This window comes from Sebastes fasciatus, chromosome 19, assembly GCF_043250625.1.
Source record: "Sebastes fasciatus isolate fSebFas1 chromosome 19, fSebFas1.pri, whole genome shotgun sequence".
Lineage (NCBI taxonomy): Eukaryota > Metazoa > Chordata > Actinopteri > Perciformes > Sebastidae > Sebastes > Sebastes fasciatus.
Window position 1 is genome coordinate 6,664,510 of NC_133813.1, and position 23,445 is coordinate 6,687,954.

Genomic DNA, 23,445 nt, shown 5'->3' on the forward strand with positions numbered 1-23,445 from the left:
TTAGGCAATAAAACTGCAACTTCTTTAGGTTCAGGCAATAAAACTACAACTTCTTTAAGTTTAGGCAATAAAACTACAACTTCTTTAGGTTTACGCAACAAAATTAAAACTTCTTTAAGTTTAGGCAATAAAATCTCCCTGATGACCTGGGAAATTGCGCCAAATAAAAAATTACAAATAAAAAACAGCAAGAGACAATGCACTGATTTGGAAATAGTTTATTCAGATCACTTTGGTACACAAATTGAATTGTGTTTTTCTGGATGTACTGATTACCGAGCAGACAAGGACACAACAGTGCACAGTAGCACACTCACACACAGTACTGGAACTATATGGCATTGTGTTTGTACATAAAGGCTGAGCTACTGATGAGAACATTACAACTCGCATCACTTTCTCATCCCAACTTGTCGCATATACACATGCTTTTGTAGATACCTTGGCGTCACTTTTCGGTTGCAGTAAACACTAAAGGTTGTGAATTAAACAACAGACCACAGCACTGGAACTTTTCTTTTCGTTCCAATGGTGCCTTGATCATCTTTACAAACTGTGGAAGCACAGGCAGTGAATCATCAGCAGTGTTTCAATAAAACAGGACAAATACTGCAAAAGCACCACCATCAATGTGTTTTTAGCGAGATTTAATTTAAATCTTAACAGTCAGAGGAAACTTTAAGTAAACTAAATACAGCATTGTGACTTATTTTAGTTCCGTAGCTCCTTAACTAGGATTGAATGTATTTTAACCTCAGTATATTTTGATTCTATTACAAAGTTGCTGAAACAACCGATGTTGTCGTTCTTCTTTGGAGGACAGTCTCAAAAACACCAATGAATGTGACAATACACATACATGGCAAAAGTTCACACTGCTGAAACGCAACATTTATTTTATTTGCTCTATTTTACTGATTATTTTCAAGTTATAAGTTTGAGGTAATCATAACAAGCAATGTCACACATTGCAGCTACATGGCAACATTTAACAATGGTGGATCACCTTGTTGTTCACATCTGGAAGCTGCCACTATACTCTTTGATAAGATAATAATAAAAAAACATACTCAGATATTGGCAGTTTTCTTAATTGTATTCGTCATGATTAGCCCACTCCAGGAACCGCTCATTGAGCGCTCTGCACACTAGAATGTAGTGTTAATAGCTGATGGTAAATAAGCCACTTTAACATCCACAAATTTGTTTATATTTCAAAGCATGTATATTTATCTTTTCCTATGCAAAATGTTAAATTAATTAATATATATGTATGTTTTATTTTATTAATTATTATTAATTATTTTATTGAGTTTGCTTGCTTTTTCTTATTAATTATTATTATTATTTTTTATCTTACTTAATTTTGAATTATTATTTAAAATGCTCTGTGTCAAATATTTGTGAATAATGCTCTTTTTCTTAAATAAAAATATTATATATATATATATATACATATATATATATATATAAAGAAGATATTGTCAGTTTGGGGTAACGGGGGAACACATGTTCTTTAAATAGTCCACATAGGTGCACAGGTGCTGGCAGTAATGTACACGTCGCCTTATTTATAAGATTCAAAGCGGGAACAACTGTTGCTTTGCTACAGTCTTGGTCTCTGTGGATTCTTTGACTGTCCCAAAACAGGAATAGCTGATATCAAAGTTGACCAATGCAAGGCCTACATCACTAGGACGTATTCATGGTGTGAAACTTTATTGAAATAACTAAACTGACTGAACTTAAAGAGCCTCATTTCTTACACAGAGACACACGAGTAGGATGAGACAGCGAGGTGTGCTAAAGGCAAATGGCTGCGCTCTATGAGTTTAGAGTAGAACATGAGTAAAATACACACCGATATTATACTAATGCTGAACTGATCTTTGTTCAGTTAGCTTGTGCATGTGAGAATAAAACACCAAAAATGCAGCATGGAACTGGTTTTCTGCCTCTTGATGCCTCCATAAACCCGAGGCAAACACAGTAACACAGCACTAGGTGTGTGTGTGTGTGTGTGTGTGTGTACATAAGAACCCTAGGTCAGAGTGTTGTCGAACTGGCCCTTCTCCAGACCGTCGAGGCCTTCAGCCCAGGTGGAGGTCGGCATACTCCGGTAGGGGTCCAGCAGGATACGGAAGCACCGCACTATGAGGATGAGGAGAAAAACAAAGAGGAAGATGACCAAGGCGAAAGTTGTCTTCTGCTCCAGGGACATGGCGGTGATGGCCGAATCCGACGAGGACGAGGAGGAAGACGAGAACGAGGAGAGGGCGACGAAGTGACCCCCGTCGGAGTACAGCAGAGAGGAGAAAGCAGAGGTGAAGGGCTCTCCTTCCATCATCCAGGAGGAGAAGTGTGTGGCGGGGGCGGGACAGTTGCACTGCAGCTCCCACAGGGGGGCGTCGTGGCATCCTCTTCACATCGGCCCCGTCCAACACCTTCAGATGGACCTCATTGTCTAGATAAAAGAAGGACCAAAGCATTGCTCTTAATATAACACAGTCACACTGGTCCTGTTCAGACCTAGTATTAACATGCATCCTCAGTGATCGAATCACAAGTGGACAGCTTTAAGTACAGGTGTGAACGCACTCAAGAGTGATTGAGGACACATTGAGATGGGATCTGTCAGACCACGTTCAGAGGTGGTCTGGGCCACATGTGGCCACATTCTTTTAGCAGTGTGTACGGGAATGTGTCCTGAGCCGTCAGGATTTCTGTCCAGGATTTCTGTCCCAGTTTATTTCCTGTTGCAGTGTATGTGAATATCATCAGCTGACAGGAAGTACACATGGACCCAAGCTGTTGCCTAGCAACGCAATTCCGTTGCAATTCCGTTGAAATGCACTAAAACGGAGCGTTTCAGACAGAGGGTATATACAGGTCAGAATCAGAATCAGAATCAGAATCATGATTATTGCCAGGTGAAAGAGGTATACACTAGGTATTTGCTTTGGTTTTGTTGGTGCAAGTTAAAAAGTATAATAACAAAAGAATAGATAAAAACGTTAGAATAAAATAAGAATACAAAATTTGAATTTCTAAGGTATATTCAGGCAGACAGTATGAGGAAAATACATTTTTTTTTATCATTAAATCATGTAAACATTTTCTAGTAGAAACACAAAATACAAGTATGAACCTGAAAATGAGCACAATATGGGACCTTTAAATGTTAAAACTGCTTGCCATAGCACCTGCCGAGGTGCACGATGGTGCATATCATTCTAGGGACCAATGGGGATCAATCAATGTGCATATATTCATTCACACATGACAAAACAAGTGAAACATGACAGGTCTGTTCACGCATTCACATCACTCAACAAGTGCAAAGACCACCTGACCAACCGACACATACAGTTAACTAGTGCACACACATGCACTGCGAGCTGGTGAGTAGCCTACCTGTGTCTGTGTGCAGTGATGGTGGATCCATGTCCAGAGTGGTCCGAGTGCGTTGGTGATGCCCGACAACAGGATGCCATCCCAGGCTGAGAGCTGCTGTGTGCAGCCTCCCAGCCGGCTGAGGTGCTTCTTGGCTCGGCTGTGAGGGGGCGGATGAGTCCGGTCCACATCACCAGCAGCTCTGTCTTCTATACCTACTGTACCTGTCTGTGTATACCTGCAGCCTCGCATGAAGACAGTCTCGGACGCCACAGCTGCTTTCATCGTCATATTAAAATCCCACACCTTTCCTTTACCCCATTTTACACAGTTTGAATAAAAAAATAAAATAAAATAACATTAAATAAAAATAAAATAAATAAAATAAATAAAATAAAAAAATATATATATTATTTTATATATATATATATACATAAATTATTATTATATATATAAATGAATGAATGAATTAATAATTAGCTTATTTTCTGTGTCTCTGTTCTTTGTTTGTCAGCTCGATGTTTTCTGTCATTGTTGATATATGTCTGTTTACTCTGTTTTTTTTTAGTTTTGTGATTTATGATTATTATTAGTATTATCACTTTTCTTGTCCTTCATTAGCTATTAATTTGAAGAAAAAAAGAAAAGAAAACAAAATAAATTTAGTTCCCCCAAAAATATGTATATACCCAATTTACCCAAATATTGTTTAATATTGAAGCAACCAACACAAAAACACACACCATAACATTTTGAGCTTAATGTAACCTATATTAATACTACAACTCAAACACAATCCTGGCCTCAGAGTAAAGCATTTTTATTTTATTTATTCATTTATTGTTTAAATATACAGTTATTTGTTGTATTGTTGATATTTGTCTGTTTACATATGTGTCCATGTCTACTCTTTTTTGTCATTGTTGTTGTCTGTTTTATTTGTTTATATGTCGTTAAGGTGGACAGTTTATTTGACCCTGCTTTTTCTTTTTTTTTTTTTTAAATAATACAGTTTGACTGAGATTATGATTATGATGGCATTTTTATTTTATTTATTCATTGTTTAAATATACACTGTTTTTTTGTAACATGTAGGCCTACACTGGCAAATATAAATCGGAGCTGTTGTATATACTGAATGTACTTATACTGCTATTCTTTTTATAATATTTTTTATAATATGTTTTATTTCTATATCATCTTTCACCTGCCGGTAGTAGATAATAGCTAAATATTTACTACTGTCCGGTTTTGTTGTTCTTGTTTTGAGCTGTACTTCTATGTGTGTACTCATTCCTGGCCAATAAAGCTGATTCTGATCTCTGTTTTTTTTCATCACAGTGCCAAATAATTCCTGCCATGCTGGTCACATTTATTTAGTTCATCAATAATTCGTATGAATTCCACTTCATTATCATCAGGTAGTATGTACCTCAAGGTCCTTATAACAATAAATCAGTTAGCGACAGAGGATACAATCTAAAGAGTACCATCCAGGTGATGAGTCAGTGTGCTGAGAGGCTTGCAGGATGTTTTTCTGATCACATTTCAGAAGAAGCTGCCTCCACATCCAGTCGCTTGTTCTCAGTGCCGGGATGAATAAGACTCAGAGGAGCACGGAGCTCCTACCTCCAGGCAACATGAATCATTGATGTGCAAAATACTGCGTACTCATCCTCCGTGCTTTAATTGAAAGCACAGCAGATGAGAATAGTATTTATGAACTCCCAAAACTGCTATGAAGCTGCACAGATACTGAAAATAGAATTTGAAGAGATTCATGGGAGCCAGACTTTTAGATCTGGATAAAGTGATGCTGTGAATGATAGACGAGCAGTCTATCGTTCACAGATTCTCTGTATCTTTGAATACTGAAAGCACTGAGCCCTGTAGACATACTGAAGAAAACTCAATCTCATCTAGCAACGGGAAAGCATCAAAAAAGGTGCACAATGGAGATCTTTCTCCGGTGTTTAGGCTTCAATCTTTGGTCATTTCCTTTTCACAATCATCTACCTGATTACTCAAAAATGTGTAGGGCTGCAATATGGCAATTATTCTTTTGATTAATTGATTATTCACTTGGTCTATAACGTGTCAAAAAATTGAGAAATTGCAAAAAGAAATTTTTTAAGTATAATTGAATTTCACTACTTTTTGACTAAGTCTAAAATAATGGAATATTTGAACTAGTGGAAAACCCTCTACATGTAGTTACCCATTCCAGGTTACTAAAAATCCCCAAAAATGAACCTGACCTCTGTGTCCTATGAAAGAATAACTTTACGTGCAACTTGTGTAGCACGTTTAAGTGGAACAAACATGCAGCATTGATACAAACAAGCATGAAAAAAAAAGATTAATTTATTTGTGTAAAAAGGCACATTTAGGGGACACAAAGTACACAGAAGAACGTTGTTTCCACTCAAGCTTCACTAAGTGTTTAGTCTACTGTAGGAGTCCCAACTGCCTGAAGGAGCAGAAAATAAATTATCCTTCTTATCTAATCCCAGGTTACCGTTAGCAACCTGATGCAATTACTCATGGGCCAAAATGTGTTTTTACCTAATGTACATACAGCACAACATTTATGATGTGCAAATATTTTTGCTAAACCCCCCCACAAGAATCAATGAATGTGAAATTTTTAAAACCAATACATTACATTTAAAACATGACAACGTCAGACCGTTGTAGCTGTGTCCCAGTAGCACACTATATACCGATTCCAAATGGATTTAGTGCTTTCACATTAGCCAAATGAATAAATACAATGAAAGAGCAGCCTGCAGACTTGCAGGTTGCTTGACTTTAGGTGTTGAAGGCAATGTTGGGTTATGAACACGGCAAAGCAGGGAGAACTAATGATGAAGACTCGCTCCAGTGCAGCCAAGATCAAATGATCACAAAAACAAAAAAGGTTGTCCAGCAGGATCAAATGCTTCAAAACAATAAACCATTTTCAGCACAATTGCTTCATATCGACTCAATGCTTTAAAAAGCTTCTAATTTTAGTTCAATCAAATTACCACGCAACAAATTACTACATGAATTTGGCATAAGCAATAAACTTAAAAATACCTTTAATGCATAGTGAGTAGGAGGAATGGTGAGTTAACAGGGGTCCTCTAGCAAGTTAATTCAGCCATGGTTGAGTTTTTTTCAAACAAATAAAAGGAGGAGTTAGACATTACAGCTAGAAAGAAATTGTGGACGGTGGATTGATGGCTTTAGTAATAACCCAGAAAACTAAAATATACACACAAAAACAAGGTCCGTAGAATAAAATTTCTTACGGTTTTGAGACTGGCAGTAGTGTGTCAGGATATCAGCACATACCTTGTGTTATTACCTGTTACTACAAAATGAACTGCCACAATAGTACACTGCCAGCTTTAGTACAAAGTAGAATGTACGTGTTACAGTGGAGGACTTCACTCAGGTCTACTCAGGGTGCTTTCACATCAGGGACCCAGGCCTGGATCAGAGTACACTTGTCCTCAAAAAGTCCAGTTTGGGGTTCGTTGAACCGTACTCGAGTCCACTTGAAAAGATGGTCTGGAGTACGGTTCATGTGTACTCAGGTACAGTTTGCATCAGGTGTGAAAGCCAACCGTACCAAAACACAGAGGTGGACTGCTGTTAAACACGAGTGACGTTAGCAGTTAGCGAGTAGTTTCGGAAGGACAGGCTTTTATTCAACGCCGTCGGTCTCCTCTGAAATCTGTATACATATAAACTGTTTCATATCTATGTCTGTATATGCGTGCATCTCATCCTCTGAACTGCATGGCCATGGGTGATAAAGGCAGGAAGGCCATTGGGGTCAGGCGATGTTTGTTATTTTATTTAGCTAGTTTAATGATCTGCCTCTGAGACAGTGACGCAGTGAGACACGGGGGGTGAAACGGAGTGTAGAGTCAGCACATTTTCACATCAAACTCTGAAATATGACCAAACCAGAGCTTGTGATTGTTGGAAAGACTAACGACGACGGTGTTGGTGAGTTTTATTCTGTTTCTGTCAAGCTTGAATGAAGTGTTTTATGATGCTCCGCCACTAGAACAGCTGATCTCAACATAAACAAATACACGTGGATGATGACGCAACTGTACTCGGGTACGGAACAACTTTACTAATGTGAAAGCTGAGCGGCGGGGGAGTGGAGAGGGGGGGCTATCGTACTCGGGCATGGTACGGATCAATCGTACCTAATGTGAAAACGCCCTCAGTTCCTAGTATCCAGAAGCCAACGCAGGGGCCAGGTCCACATTACATTCAGTGTAACTGGCTTTTTTTGGTCTCAGGTTTCAGGTCAGATTGTTGTGTTCTCTCTGTTCGGGTCCGTCTGGCTCGACCACATTTTGGATCGGGTCTCTTTTTAATGGTTTGAGCAGGTCTGTGACGACCTCTAATATATACACTAAAAGTGGGACACAGTCCATGTAATGTGTCTCTACAGTAACCAGAAGCATTCGTAAACAAAACTAAATATTGTCACAATGTGTGTTAAGGTTTTTGACATTAATATACATAAAGTGTAATCTTTTAAGGACAAGATGTGTAGTTAAGTCTTCTTTAAACCTGAGTAGGCGAGTATTGATTTGATATCTGATGGCCTTTCAGTTAAACCCCGCTGACATGCTGGAATGTCAGTAAACATCTGTGAGACGTTAACATCTTTAAAAGAAATGTGCATTTGGCGTTGCCCCGTGAGGACAGACGGAGGACGGATGGGGAGATACGAGGAACCTCGCTGTCCTATCAGCTCCTCCAACGTGTCTCCAACTCCTCCCCCCAGTACGTGACTCAAACTGGAACCGTTCAGCCTCACACAGTCCTCGGTGGCAGCTGCTGTTTGTAGATTCCAGCCAGAGCTTTGGCGGCGCTCTGGATCATTTGGCGTTGGGTCATGCCCGTCATGGTCTGATGCCAGTCTGTTCTGTTGATGTTGGGCACGCTGCGCTCCAGAACCTCGCCCACGGTAACGATCAGACCTGACCAGCGCAGGCTGTAGTCAGGAGGGGTCAGGGACTGAGCCTGCACAGGAAAACAGTTCAGGAGGTTTAGAAGTGACTGATATTGAATAAAGTTTCTAAGGCTGAAGCTATATTTGATGGTATTCGTTCCCGTCAATGAACCAAGCTGCAACTACAGCGGTTGAAAACTGAAATGGTACCAGGGCTGGGACGATTCACTTATCTCCTGATTCGATACTATCACAATACTTGGGTGCCGATTCGATATGTATTTTTAAGTATTACGATTCGATATTACGATGTATTGCGATTTTAGCTGAAAAGAACCATACTATCAGAGACATTAGGGTATTGAAATACCTGTTGGACGTGATCTAGAGCCAGAGGAGTTGCCTGAGTGAAGATCTCAATGCGGATGCTGTGCCCAGGGTCCTCCAGGATCAAACAGCCGATGTCAAACCACCTGAAGACGACAATAGAATTCTGAAACATTTACGGCTTTTATACGTCTGCATTCAATATTATTCACACCCACTGGATTCATTATATACATGGACATTTCAGATGAGTTGCTCAGTGAATATTGTCAAAAAGGATTAAAAAACAGACAATGATGATAGATTCAGGAGGCCTTTCAACCCCCGTAAGAGAAGGTCAGATAACAGCCCTGATAAGTCACAAAAGCAGGATGAGAAAATGTCATCCTGTTCGCACTTAATCCTCTGGGGGAGATGCCGTTGCCTATTTTAGAGATTGCTGGACTTTTTGCATCTCTGCTTACAGCCTTATTCTTCAGAATCCAAGGAGGTTATGATTATATAGAGCAGCAATACGGCGATATATGGAAAGGAATAGAATAGATATTGTTTGAATAATTCTGTGTGATAGAGGTCTTCTTTTTCTTCTTACTTGTCGGGAAAGAGCTCAGCGATGAAGTTTTCCAAAGAGACCACCGGCTGCTTCTCGTGGATCACACCGGCTCGACGCAGGCTGTCGATGCGCTCCTGAGCCCCCTGCAAACACACACACACACACATGTACAAATTTGGTCAGAACTAATAAGTACGAGGGGAAAGTATGATGAAACATGGTCCTGTAAAAAAAAGTACCACATTGTAGTAGTTCTGCCTTGTCTGTTATTTTGAAACAGAAGTTTACTTTTATTTATTAACAAAGCCAGTTGGAGAAGCAGCAGTGGACTGACCTTGACACCAGCTGCGTATCCAACAGGCTGCGGGGCGATGTTGGACTGACCGGGCTCTCCGGTGACCAAAGCCATCCCAAAAACCTCCTGGAAGGCGTCTCTGACCGCCTCCACGTTTTTCTCCTTATCGGAAGTCACCACAATGTCGATGTCCCCGCCAGACTCTGGAGAGCAACAATACAGGAACATTTAAGGACAGCTTTCTTCATTATGAGGTAAGGTAGTGATGAGAAGAGAGAGCAGGTAGACTTACTGATGTATGGAGCCATGCCAGGATCCAGAGTGGTGATCATGGACTCCACAGAGTGCTTGGTTTTGTCCAGAACTGACTTTACTACGGTGTTACCTGCCACTCCCTGAGGACACACAGACAAAACGTAGAACATGAGCTTGACTGTTAGAAATGTCATAGTTGGTGCTAAGATCAACTTGGACACATTCATACAGATCAATAATTACATTTTCAGAATATACTATATACTAGTCAGATCTGGTGTTGGATATGACGTTCATATCCAACACCAAGGATCGGTGTGGCGTCAGCAGTAATGCGGGCGTGGTATCGGACGGTTGTGGGAAAGAGGGAGCTGAGCCGGAAGCCAAAGCTCTCGATTTACCGGTCCATCTATGTTCCGACCCTCACCTATAGTCATGACCTTTGGGTAGTGATCGAAAGAATGAGATCGCGGATACAAGCGGCCGAAATGAGCTTCCTCCGTAGGGTGGCTGGGCTCAGCGTTAGAGATAGGGTGAGGAGCTCAGACATCCGGAGGAAGCTCGGAGTAGAGCCGCTGCTCCTTCGCGTAGAAAGGGGCCAGCTGAGATTATTCGGGCATTTGATCAGGACGCCTCCCTTTAGAGATTGTCCGGGCATGTCCAACTGGTAAGAGACCCCTGGGCAGACCCAGAACACGCTGGGGAGATTATATATCTCATCAGGCCTGGGAACGACTCGGCCTTGGGGTCACCGAGGAAGAGCTGGAAAACGTTGCTGGGGAGAGGGACGTCTGGAATATCCTGCTAAACCTGCTGCCCCTGCAACGCAGCCTCAGATAAGTGGAAGGTAATGGATGGATGGATGGATGAATGGTATTACCTTGAAAAAGCCCCAGATGCCTCCTCCACCAGTGTTGGCGAGTCCAGGCCCTCTGGGATCTTCCTGCTCCTCTGGGAAAGTGATGGGAGATCCAGCATCTAATCCTCCGGTCATGGCTGGCTGCTGAACCATGGGGTTTGGCACTACACCTGGAAGGTAACATGTTTTTTGTAAACCCATGTGACAAATGTAATTATACCATATATAGTATATGATATGATATAATATCATATAATAACTATTTTATTTATATATATATATATTTGTATTTATTTTCTCCTTGGAAATTATCATAAATTGGAATACCTAAAGTGCAATGAATGAGGTCATAACTAACTTATAACTGCAGCCTTCTCTACGTAAAATTAATGAATATGATGTGTGCTGTGGTTTGACTTCTGTTCACAGTACTGAGGGGCTGCTGGGAGGAACTTGCTTCATGTGACAAGCGGGCACTAACCTGGCATGGCGGCAGGAGTGGAAAATGTCGGCATCAATGGCGTCTGTGGTGTTCGACCGGCGTGCCCCCGTGTGATGTCATATCCTGCACTCATGGAGAAGTTGGACATGGGCGGGCCTACGGGAGGGGCCGACATGCCGGGAGCCGAACCGGGAGGTGGTCCGATGGAGGAAGCCAGGGGAGGCAGAGAGGGGGAGGTGGAAGGAGGAAACGGAGAGCTGCTTGTGAAGTGGGAGGCGAGTGAGGAGGGAGGGGGGAAGTGGGAGGACAGGGAGGGGTGTGGGGCCAGAGGGCTGCTGAATGGGATGGAGGGAACAGGGGGGAACGCGGTGGAGACCGAGGGGGAGCCCATGGAGACGGAGCTGGTGCCAGAGAGGGACAGAGGGCTGGACATACCTGAAACACAATGAACTCATGTTACACCTCAGAGACATCTCTCACTGCGGCTTAATAAAGTGCTCTAAATTCAGCTGGTCATATGTATATCTTATGTAAATCACAGGGCCCTAGATCAGCTCACATAGCAACACCTGATAGATCGTGACTTACCTATGGTCATTGGCGGGGGGCTGACGGTGGCAGCCACAGTCAGAGGAGGTGTAGGGCTGGCCGGAGGCGTAGTCTCAATCCCACTCTCTTCCATCATCTTCTCAGCCTGATACCTACACTTCAGCACAGAATACAGCCGTAGTAAGATGTTGTGATCAATCAGGATGTGATCACCGTGTTGTTAAGCTAATCAATTAAAATGTCAGCATACATGGTTTTAAGGATACCCACGAGTCTCCCCTTTACAGACATGCCCACTTTATGTTAATCACATGCAGTATAAATGTGTTATTTTCATCTATTCTAAAATGGTGTATTTGAATATTTCTGCATACTGGGGTCCATAAACAGTCTTGAATTACATAAATTGGGTATCACTGTAAAGCTGAGACTCTTGTGGATCCAATGAGCCCAACTGTATTCATGTGTGATGATGTTAGTCCCCATAGGAGACATTTCATTGTAGTGAGACCATTTTTTTATTTGACCTCCCTGTATAAAATGACCTGTGGTGACCTCTGGGATAATCACAGCCTCATGAAACTTTACAGCCACAAACTAGAGACCTAGAGCATTCAGAGGATGGATGGCTTTCCTAGCTAGATTGACAATAAGGGCATTTCTGAGCAGTTTACACAACAGAAGTGCAATCGTTGAAAGGTACAATTCTTGCAGAAATCTCCAAATGTCAAAAGTTTTTGATACCAAATCATAGCATGGCCTTTTCTATGGTGTTCCTCAAGGTCTTGGTGTCTTAATGTGGTATTTTGGAGGCTTTATTGATCATTTTGGAGTGATAAAAAATGGTTAAATTTAGCACCAAATCTGTGTAACAAATGGTATCAACCCAAAAATTGCTGCAACAACTTATGAGACATAAAAGAGCATGTGAATAACCATCATATACTTCTATCATAATGCTCTAAACCCTTATACACTTCATTTAAAATAATTAATTAATGTTTATTTCTGATTTATGACTAGAACAACTTGACACACAGTGCTGAGCAGCATCTCAAATTAATCTTCAGGTTCCCAGCTTTCAGATGATGTACACCACTTCTATGTGACATCTACTGCTGACCTGCTATCTCCCCCTAAAGACCCTCTGTACATCAACATGTTGGCAGTTTTGACTGCTATCTCTCAGTATTAGCAGCTAATGAAACGTTACACGTGTACAAACACACTCAGATCTGGCAAAAACAACACCTAGATGTAGGAAAAGTGACATGTAACATTACATTTTTATCTACTTCTCCAACAACAAGCATTAGAGAGAATCTTGTGTTCCTCTTTTCTACGATTTCAAGACATTTATCTTGACTACTCACCTGCTAGCTAGACTAGCTCAGCACAACATGAACAAACCAGCGACGCTCCACGATGACGTCACGTGTTGCTGCCACGTCTGCTCGGACCTGACTCCTCCCACTACCGGAACCAGGATGAAACCACGTGGACCCAGTTCAAATCTTTTTTATTATTATGCTTTCTCTATTGAACTCATGCTCATTAACAGATGTACAGATACAAACAGTTGAAAAAAAATAATTACAATAATAATTACATATATATTTCATAATGCCAGAGTTTGTTTATGTTATAAACATAATTTTATAATAATTTAATTTTAATTTTAATTTGAATAAAAAAATAAATAATAATAATAATAATAATAATAATAATAATAATAATAATTATTATTATTATTATTATTAATTCAATTCAATTGAAATGTATTTTTATATAGCGTCAAATCATAACAGAAGTTATCTCGAGACGCTTTATATATAGAGCAGGTCTTAGACCGTACACCATAATTTATTATTATTATTATTATAAAATGTACCTTTTATTATTTTAATTTATTGTTATATATTATTATTATTATTATTATTATTATTATTATTATTATTTAATAATTTAAAAGTCTTAATGGCTTTTTTGTTTTTAATATTGGGTATGATGGTGCTACACTGTTTGAATTCATTAATAAAGTGCATGAAAGTTGGCTTGGTTCCTGACCATTTTGTCTTATGAATATGACATTTTCCAACAATAATAAATAATTACTAACTTATCTTGACTAAAATATATCATTAGATCAAAAATATTTATTTCAACATTCATCTTAAGTTTCTTTTGTAGAAAGTTGATTAAATCCATCCATTCTTGTATGTATACAGGGAAAGAATAGATGGGAAATAATCTCTTTTTCATTTCCTAATGCAAGCTCTGATTGATTCCAAATTTGGTGCGATAGTGGCCAGGGGGTTCCTCTACGTGTGAAGAAACAGAATGTGAATATATTGATGCATTGAGGAAATACAGTTCTACAAACACATAAGTACAATAAGCGATGATGAATGTATTCTAACTCTCACAGTTTTGGCTCTGATTGTCCCAGTATCACCAATCAGGGTTTTCTGGATTGGTATGACTTTGCTGAATCCAGCAATATATGATATGTAACTGTAGCAGGTATTGGTCAGTGGTCTACATTAAGAAATGTATGATGTGTTCCAAACATGAAATGAGGATAAATGTCAATCTAGATACTTAAACATACACTTTTTAATGTTCTTTTGAGGCAACGATATGCAGGAGAGGATTCATATTTTACAGACATGAATAGAAATTTCACAGTCATACATTAGCCCACAGAAATTCACATGTCCAATAACAGTAGGCCTACATAAATAGGAACATGTTATCTTTTTTATTAGGAATGTTTACAGTGTTTTTACTGGTCTATCAACAAATATACAGAGATATTAAAATTCAACTGAATATTTAGTCAAACGATTGTACACACTTGGTGAAATATGAGTTGAAAGACAAATTTATATTGACATTTCCATTATAGGCCAGACATAACTGTACATGTCACTAGTGCTAAGTGCCATGCTGAGGTTAGTTTTTACAGTTGGACGGTTACCGTAGTGCCATCATCATGGAAACGCTCCCAGAAATTCATTCATCATTTCATTCATCAGACTTCTGCAAATATTAGATTTCCATTCATGAAAAGACAAACTAAACAAATCCAAAGCTACAAACTAACGTCATTAAAAGTTCATTTTAAATGGTGTTAAAATATGAAATATTCCCATCCAAAACAATAAAGGGTAACACTTCATTTTACAGGTCCAGGATTATGACTCTCTGTATTCCTGCATTAACGTGTCCTATAATGTTTATAATTTGATGTTTCCAGACACAATGTCGTGATACACACATACAGTCAAGTGAATGTAGTCCTTCTGAGAGACGTCTAAGAAATACAGAGGATCCTGAGTGACGTCCGGATTAAAACCCTCCTGGACCAGCTTCACCTTCTGCTGCTTGAAGGTCTCCGTCACATCCAGAGAGGTCTGAAAACACAGGCAGGGATGCAAATGAACAATATAACTTTACACTTCAAACTGCATACGGCAGGTAAAATGAATACCTGATGTGACTTACCTGTATTCTGAGAAACCACGGCCAGGCGTACGCAGGGAGCGTTTCTACTAAATGGTTGTAGAGTTTTGTTCCATTTAATTTGTGATCCTGTTTTAAGACGACAGCGGCCATTCCTGCCCGACCTTCATGTCCTGCACACACACACATTGGAAAACAGTCACTATACAGTACAGTCAGTAAACAGTATTAGAAATCACAGTGTAGCACTTAGATTCCACAGACCTGGTATGGTGACTCCGTAGATGTTGGCCTCCTGGATAAAATCAAGAAGACCTAAAACCTCTGACACCTCAGTGGTGGACACGTTCTCTCCTTTCCATCTGTAGGACACGAGGTTAGATGCAGTTAAAGCTGAAATAACTGATTTCTGTGGCCACTTGGGGGCTGAGGAAACAAGTTGTGAACACAACACTGACATCTCATCACTTTTTAAGTTGGCCAAGTTGGTGAACTTGTTTTCAAAAAGTTGCTTATTTACACATCCAGCAGTTATGTAGCAACATGTAAATGGACTGGCATTACAATATATTCACGGTACCTGAAGGTGTCTCCGATTCGGTCACGGAAGTAAAGAAAGTCCCTGTGATCATGGAGCAGGAGGTCTCCAGTGTTGAAATAGACATCTCCAGCTGTAAACACGCCCTTCAGCAGCTTCTTCTCAGACTGGACCTGATTCCCAGCGTAGCCCAAGAACTGGTTCATAGCGGTCAGAGGAGCGACCAGGATCCCCGCCTCTCCTGTGCATCAAAACAGGAAGTGGACACATGAGCTTTTCCTCTGTACACGCAGATACTGTATGTACAACAGACTTTCATGTTAAAGGACTTGTGATTAATTTACCTATATGTGCTCGTATGCATCTTCCGGAGTCTGTTCGGACCGGCTCGTATGTTTGTGGATCATATCTCAGGAGCTCAAAGGGCATAGAAAGCTGAAAAAGAGGAAATGACAAGAGTTGATGAGCCACTGCTTTGGCAGAAGTGACCTTCAACAATATATCAATATTAGAATATCAGAATATATTCCTGACCTTGTTGAAATAGCTCGCCCTCCCAATTGGTCCGACTTCATCGGTGTAGTTGAGAAAGCCGATGCTGGCCTCAGTCAAGCCGTAACCCTCTCTGATCTTGATCTTACCGAAGCGTTTGACGAAGTCCCTCCAAACATCTGACCTGAGACCACTTCCTGCCGCCAGCCGGACACTGTGAGTTCTTTCCTCCGGAACCTGGAGGCAGGATTAGAGTTGCATTAAGAAACAGCATTTCACCTTTTAAAGGAACAGTCCTACCTTTTGGGACGTGTTTATAGCTTCGCTTTGCACAAAGACTGGAAGCAGGGGGAAACTAGGAGATTGTAAAAGCATGCACGGTCACGGCCACCCTCTGTACTACATACTGCATACTGTATGTAGTAGGTGGTTTCGAATGCAGCCGTTGTCTGTAGGCTACAGCACAACAAAGTAGGAAATAACAATAATAAAACAACTTACAAATATTGGTAATTTGTAAATACCAATAAATTATTTTGTGAAATAAACAGCTTTTTAATTTATTTATTTCACTGATAGTTGTATGTGTATTAAAAATCGGGCTATCAATCGATTCAAATATTTAATCGCTATTAATCGCAAATGAATCACACATTTTTTATCCATATTTAATACTCTTATCAACATGGGAGTGGACAAATATTGACACTACCACTCAGCGGGCAGCTCCCCCACTCACTTGTATAGGGTTACAGGCCAGTCTTGCCAGGTCCAATATGACGCCCACGTTGACGCATCGCAGAAGCGTCCAATGCGGCGTCTATGTATTGTATATATGTCTATGTCTAGCCCCTCTACTGATAATGCTCATCCAAAATGATTATAGTATTATCATCATTGGCTGTAATGAACACTGAAGCCTCTCGTAGTAAATGGCTTGTTTTAAACGCTGTCATTCTTACTGTGGGATGGTTGAACAGGTATCGACAGAGCTCTCCTATGTACTGCACCACCGTCACATTGTGTTTCACACAGTCCTTCCAAAACTGACTGGCAGAAAACTTCTTTTTTAACACGCACGTTGCACCTGTGATCAAAAGAAAGAGAAAGTAGAGAGAAGATGGCAGAGCAAACATTGCAAAAGTGCTAAAAACTCTGATTTTCAATACATACTACATGTCTGACAATGTCAATTCAAACTAATTATAGACTGAGCTGTAGTGAGAAATTTCCTCTTCATTGTTTTAATGTTTTCTCCTGGTATATGAGGAAGTGAGAATTCCTTGTAGGCCAATAAATCCGGATATCCGCCGTTATGTTGTGTTTCCTGCAACTGGACCGTATAATATACTGAATATAAATGGCATAGGCATTGTGTTCACTGTGAATTATTTCACCGTACATTCACAGTAAATTAATGGCTACTAGTTGCATTACTTTCACAGTAAAGTACTGTATCATGTTTACAGTAAGGTATTGTGAAATGACGGCTGTATTCTGTGACCTCACAGTAGTTATGGCAGTATATTACTGTGATTTAGCAGTATGCTGCTGTAGACTTACTGTATTTAACTGTATCTTCACAGTAAATGTTTACATCACTGTGATTTAGCAGTAGGCTGCTAAACTGTACACTGTAAAATATAATTTTTATTATTTTTTATCAATATATCTTAATAATATAAGACAGTAAATTACTGGCTACTAGTTGCATTAATGCAACTCAGTAGCCAGTACTGTGCTGTAAATTTACACTTAAAAAAAAATTTTAAATACTGAAAAACAGTTTTATCTGTTAACCCATCAATAACTTAAAACATTGAAAAATAGGTTAAATTCGAATAAACACAAAAATATGATCAATTTTACTTATTTATTTAGCATGTATTCACATTAGCTTGCAGTAATCACGGCTGTAATAGCCATGCCTTGCATTCATTTCACAATAAAATAATGAATATTATATTGTGAATATCACAGTTAAAGTGATATAATGTAATTATAATGTCATTTATTGTGAATTATTACAGCTGCATCTTGTGAAATCCTGGTAATAATTTACAGTGTATGTTTGTCATGGAGTACTGTACAGCTGTTCTTACCGAGGTGTATGATTCCTCCGATCCCTAACAGGGAGGCAGACATGTGGTAAAGAGGAAGAGTGATGTAGATGATGTCATCAGATGTGGCGCCAGACATTTGAAAGAACGCCATACTCATGATGGCTTTCAAATGACCGACACGGGCTGCCTTGGAGAGACCTGGAAGAGAATGGCACTTGAAAAATGACTTGAAAGATTATGTTTTAATTTGACAAACATCATATGTGTGATTCGTGGGGCAATTCTAACGGGATAAAAACATATTTACAAATATATATATTTCTCTCCGTTGACTATGCAACCTTGTAAAATTAAGTTTTAGGTGAGAACCTTGAAGGAGGAGATGTTTTCACAGCAATATAAAATAGATATTAGAGAGGGAATTATGATCTGTTTAACTCCATAACACTAGCTCTAAGCAGCTTATAATACATCATTAAAATTACTGACGCTAAGAGTTTTTTAATTAAAGCAAATATGTAAATAACAATAAAATCATTTATTTATTAATAATTTTTATGGTGTTTTTATGCACTGTAGATGACAATAATAAAGTAGAGTACAGGGTAACACTTTACTTTACAGACACTTCTGATCAGGCACAAATATCACCATTGTATGACTGATAATAAAGTAATTTTCGATACATTTTGAGGTAAATATTGGGGTAATTTGGCAGTAATCCCAAAGAAATTTCGAATAATTACTTGCTAATTATCACCTATTTACCATGAAATATGCAGCCCTGTAAAATGAAGTGTTACCCTGTACTGTACTGTGAACAGTGTCTCTACTAGAGCAGTGTAGATGTGATATCTTGGCGCCGTGAACGATGGCCGGCCATCTGCAGGTTAATATGTAATAATTGAATAATACAACGCTCGTGCAGCAGTACCTGTAGTTCCCGAAGTAAAAATGAAGAGAAAGTTCGACATGATGTCGACTTTAGGAAGGTCACTTAAGGTTTCTCCGGACATGTGTTCCACTTTATCTAGTAAACTGCTAAAATCCTCAGAAGGTGATGTGTGATCCACCACCCACAACGCCATGTTGTCCTTCTTCAGATCCGGCAACACCTCCTCCACCAAACGCACCAAATCTGGATAAAACAGACATATAATGGGATATAGTAAACAAACATACACAATATGGTCATTTTAGAGGATGTTCGTGGTGTTGTATCAGACTGAATTATACTCTATAAGCTGTTATGTTGTCTTCCCCTACATACAGATATGTGTGTGGTCAACATTACACCTTCCATGATACTTTACAGACCACGACACTGACAGAATTTAGGTAAAAAGTCAATATATTCCTTCTGATTCAGGGCTCCACACCATTCAAATACATGGGTGTGCTTACTGAGAGATCACGGCATGGTACTTTGCTCTCTCTTTGTCAACTATCAGTATCACTGATAGCCTTTCACATGTTATTAACTGCCATCGGAGGGCCTGTCTTGAAAAATATGAACTTTTACTGCACAATAAATGACAGATTGCATTGTTACAGCAGCTATATTATCCAGATAACCCACTGATCTTACTGGACTCATTACATTCACTGTAATTAGACTTTCTCTCACCATTCTGCTGACATGGTGTGAATACAAGAAAAGGGCCAATTGGGCAAAAGCAAAAAGCAAAAAGTGAAGTCCTTTGGTAAATTTGAATTTAACTATGAAAGTTGTCTTTTTAATGTATTTGTGAATAATTTATAAGACCATCAATAAGCTATACATGAGATCTAATGATATTTTCATGAATTGGTGTGGGTCTCTTAAATATTTATTTGTTAAAAAGAAAGTGAAGAAGTATATATATATATATATACGACACAATATTCAGGTAAAATAGGCCAATATAAAAAGAAGGCAATACAGTAATTTCAGCTGAAATCATTTTAATTTTAGGCCCCAAATCTTTCTTTGTCCAGGATGGCTTCCTGCTGGAGCCATCCTGTGTATTATAATAATAATAATAATAATAACAACAACAGATTTTTTTAATGTGTATTTTATCATGTAAATTGCACCCTTTCCCATTCTGTGGGTAGAAAACTGTGTCCATAATTATTTGAAATGCCTTAAAAAATATATATTATTATGTCTCATAGAGTTTCATAAATTCAAATTCTGGGAACCCCAATTTTAGACCCCAAATCTTTCTTTGTCCGGCCCTGCTGGAGCCATCCTTTGTATTATAGCCTCCTGTGTGTATTATAATAACAACTTTTTAGTATGTTATTATGTAAATTGCACCCTTTCCCATTTCTGTTGGTGGAAAACGGTGTCCATGACTATTTGAAATGCCTAAAAATATATTATTATGTCTCGAGTGAAAAAAAGAAATGCAGTAAAAACTGTATTTCAGAGAAAAATTTACAATTACAATTTACAATTTACATTGTAGCCTACATCTATACTTTAAAAAACAAAGAAACTAGCCGGAACAGTGTGCTGCTCAAAATCTGGGAACCCCAATTTTAGGCCCCAAATTTTTCTTTGTCCGGCCCTGCTGGAGTCATCCTGTGTATAATAATAATAATAACAACAACATATTTGTTTAGTGTGTATCTTATGTAAATTGCACCCTTTCCCATTCTGTGGGTAGAAAACTGTGTCCATGATTATTAAAAAAAAAAAAAAAATTATGTTATATCTCATAACTCAAATCACAGTGAGCAGGATTGATAAGAGAAAACTTTGCAATCCTACCTTTGCCTACAAGCAGCGTCCTGGCTCCACAGCTGTGGAAGCAGTGCAGCAGAGATTTGGCTTTAATGTTGACGTTGAGAAAAGCGACCTCGCAGCCCAGTTTGCACAGAGCCAACCACACACAGATGAAGTCCGGCTCGTTGAACATCAACAGGGCGACAATGTCTCCTTGTTTCAGGGATCCATCCGCTCTGAACGCGTTGGCCATCCGGTTACTTCTCCGGTCCACATCCCGGTAGGTCAGCCTCTGGTTCTCGAAGATGATGAAGAGTTTGTTGGGGCTCTTCCTCGCCTGGTGGAGGAAACAGTCGAGGTATGTGATGACTCCTCGCTGCATACGAGCCTGCAGAGTCTTCCTGTAGCTCTGGAGCCTCCAGTAGTAACTCAGATCCAGCCAGAAGAAAGGATAAGAGATCCTCTGGTAGAGGAGAAGAGCCAGGAGTCCTGCTAAAACACTGCTTAACACCACAGCTATCATCTTTAACAACAACACACCACACCTTCTCCTACCTCTCTCTCTGCAAGACTCCCTAAACTTTAAATAACAGGAAACCTGCAGTCAGGCTGGTGGTCTGCTCATTATTATGCAATTTCTCAGTGACAGCCAATGAGCTCTACTGAGGTCAAACCAGCCTCCACTTCGACAAAAAAACACTAGTCAAACTCAAAGTAGTACTTACTGGCCCCCACTTTGTTTCACGGTGCGTGTTATAGACGTTATTACGGTAAAGAGCGTTCTGACTGACTGATTTCAAAATAAAAGCGACGTTCCAACGTGAATGGCAATTTCAAAGTTTTTTTTCTTTTTCAAAGTTAGTCTGTCTGTCTGTCATAAATAAATAAATAAATAAATAAATGAATATATTAATATATAAATAAATAAATATATAAATTAATTAATTAATAAATTAATACATAAATAAATACATAAATAAATTAATACATTTCACAGTGACAGCCAATGAGCTCTACTGAGGTCAAACCAGCCTCCACTTCGAAAAAAAACACAAACTTAAAGTAGTACTTACTGGTCATGTACTGTGGTATACTGGCCCCCAATGTTGTTTCAAGGTGCGTGTTATATACGTTATTACGGTAAAACCCGTATTGATTTCAAAATAAAAGCGACGTTCCGGTGAACAGTGATAGGTAAATTACAAATTAACGTCCATTCAAAGTTGGTCTGTCTGTCGTAAATAAATTAATTAAATAAATAAATAAATAAGTAAATAAATAAATGAATAAATGAATAAATGAATAAATAAATACATAAATAATAAATAAATAAATAAATATACATACCTAAATAAATAAAAAATACACACCTAAATAAATAAAACAAAAATAAAAAAGTATTAAAGTGGCAGTAGGCAGTATATTTTTGTCATCATCGGTCAAAAATTCCATAATGACCTTTCGGCATATTGGTATCCAAGTAGGTGCAGTGGTTAGCACTGGCGCCTCACAGCAAGAGGGTCGCAGGTTCAAACTCGGCTTGGGGCCCTTCTGTGTGGAGTTTGCATGTTCTCCCCGCGTTAGCGTGGGTTTTCTCCCGTAACTCCTGCTTCCTCCCACAGTCCAAAGACATGCAGGTTAATTGTTGACTATAAATTGCCCGTAGGTGTGAATGTGAGCGTGAATGGTTGTCTGTCTCTATGTGTCAGCCCTGCGATAGGCTGGCGACCTGTCCCGGGTATACCCCGCCTTCGCCCAATGTCAGCTGGGATTGGCTCCAGCCCCTCCGCAACCCCTAACGGGATAAACGGTTGCAGATGATGATGGATGGTGTTTTAAGAGAAAACTAGACTTCTGTTCCTCCTCATGGTTCTGTTTTCAGGCTTTAAAGAAATCTAGCCCGTGAAGGGAGACTTTGACCAATCACAGGTCATTTCCGAGAGAGACAGCATTCCTATTGGCTGTGCTCTGGTCATGTTACCGGAACTTGGCGTTCCTTCACCAGATTTCACAAACTTTCTCATTTTACAGCTAAACCGTGCACTACAAGATGTTTCTGAAAACATTTGAGGAGAGAAATAGGCATAAACGTAACATAATATTGATTCATATTTGATCAGTGCTGCCTAGTTTGACCGTTTGGTCGGAGTTCGCGAGTGATTGTCAGCCGGCTCTCATAGACAGCAGATGGACAGCGGACCTCAGATCAGCTCTTACTGCTTGTTTTCCTCCGGTCTGTGAAATCTTGCAGATGCCGTTAGGAGCACCGGAGGACACAGAGGAACATGATTTTTTTTCAGGTTACCTGTTTCATGTAGTACTGTCACGATATAGCGACCGTTTTATAAAAATAACTTTTTTAAATCATATTTGCTCCAATCTCGCCTACTTCAGCTTTAAATGTCTCATATCGTGCTCATTTTCAGGTTCATACTTGTATTTTGTGTTTCTACTAGAACATGTTTACTTTCTGTAATGTTTAAAAAAACAACTTTATTTTCCTCATACCGTCTGTCTGAAACGCTCCGTTTT

General features: G+C 39.4%; 3 protein-coding genes across 5 annotated transcripts; all 3 read right to left on the reverse strand.

Moving 5' to 3' along the window:
- Nucleotides 1–495: 495 nt before the first annotated feature.
- ctxn3 (cortexin 3) lies at nt 496–3,708 on the reverse strand. 2 transcript variants are annotated; one of them, XM_074617487.1, is made up of 2 exons: nt 3,415–3,708; nt 496–2,464 (listed from the first exon to the last, which is right to left on the reverse strand). In XM_074617487.1, the coding sequence occupies exon 2, from the start codon at nt 2,345–2,347 to the stop codon at nt 2,042–2,044; it is 306 nt and encodes a 101-aa protein (XP_074473588.1). In that variant the 5' UTR covers nt 2,348–2,464; nt 3,415–3,708; the 3' UTR covers nt 496–2,041. The 2 variants fall into 2 exon arrangements, with proteins under 2 accessions (XP_074473588.1, XP_074473590.1); XM_074617489.1 differs by lacking the exon at nt 3,415–3,708 and adding an exon at nt 2,599–2,682.
- Nucleotides 3,709–5,741: 2,033 nt separating this feature from the next.
- On the reverse strand, nt 5,742–13,126 carry prrc1 (proline-rich coiled-coil 1). Of its 2 annotated transcripts, none has more exons than XM_074618488.1 (9): nt 13,016–13,126; nt 11,682–11,799; nt 11,133–11,528; nt 10,673–10,821; nt 9,830–9,932; nt 9,577–9,740; nt 9,282–9,385; nt 8,733–8,835; nt 5,742–8,433 (listed from the first exon to the last, which is right to left on the reverse strand). In XM_074618488.1, exons 2-9 carry the CDS (start codon nt 11,776–11,778, stop codon nt 8,224–8,226), a joined length of 1,326 nt encoding a protein of 441 aa, XP_074474589.1. In that variant the 5' UTR covers nt 11,779–11,799; nt 13,016–13,126; the 3' UTR covers nt 5,742–8,223. The 2 variants fall into 2 exon arrangements, with proteins under 2 accessions (XP_074474589.1, XP_074474590.1); XM_074618489.1 differs by having other exon boundaries at nt 11,682–11,794; nt 13,016–13,121.
- A 1,110-nt stretch (nt 13,127–14,236) lies between these two features.
- On the reverse strand, nt 14,237–21,656 carry LOC141757744 (long-chain fatty acid transport protein 2). Its single transcript, XM_074618487.1, has 10 exons — nt 20,959–21,656; nt 19,135–19,338; nt 18,240–18,398; nt 17,100–17,224; nt 16,180–16,374; nt 15,990–16,080; nt 15,688–15,886; nt 15,372–15,469; nt 15,150–15,280; nt 14,237–15,058 (listed from the first exon to the last, which is right to left on the reverse strand). The coding sequence occupies exons 1-10, from the start codon at nt 21,434–21,436 to the stop codon at nt 14,882–14,884; spliced, it is 1,857 nt and encodes a 618-aa protein (XP_074474588.1). The 5' UTR covers nt 21,437–21,656; the 3' UTR covers nt 14,237–14,881.
- Nucleotides 21,657–23,445: the final 1,789 nt, after the last annotated feature.

Coding starts and splice junctions, on each gene's coding strand:
- ctxn3 (XM_074617487.1), bottom strand. CDS start 2,347: ATGATGGAAGGAGAGCCCTTCACCTCTGCTTTCTCCTCTCTGCTGTAC.
- LOC141757744 (XM_074618487.1), bottom strand. CDS start 21,436: ATGATAGCTGTGGTGTTAAGCAGTGTTTTAGCAGGACTCCTGGCTCTT. Junction 16,375..17,099: donor ACCTGTTCAACCATCCCACA/GTAAGAATGACA, acceptor TCCTGCCTCCAG/GTTCCGGAGGAAAGAACTCA. Junction 15,887..15,989: donor ATGCATACGAGCACATATAG/GTAAATTAATCA, acceptor TTTGATGCACAG/GAGAGGCGGGGATCCTGGTC.
- prrc1 (XM_074618488.1), bottom strand. CDS start 11,778: ATGATGGAAGAGAGTGGGATTGAGACTACGCCTCCGGCCAGCCCTACA. Junction 9,741..9,829: donor TGGCATGGCTCCATACATCA/GTAAGTCTACCT, acceptor GTTGCTCTCCAG/AGTCTGGCGGGGACATCGAC. Junction 8,836..9,281: donor GCTGAGCTCTTTCCCGACAA/GTAAGAAGAAAA, acceptor TGTCGTCTTCAG/GTGGTTTGACATCGGCTGTT.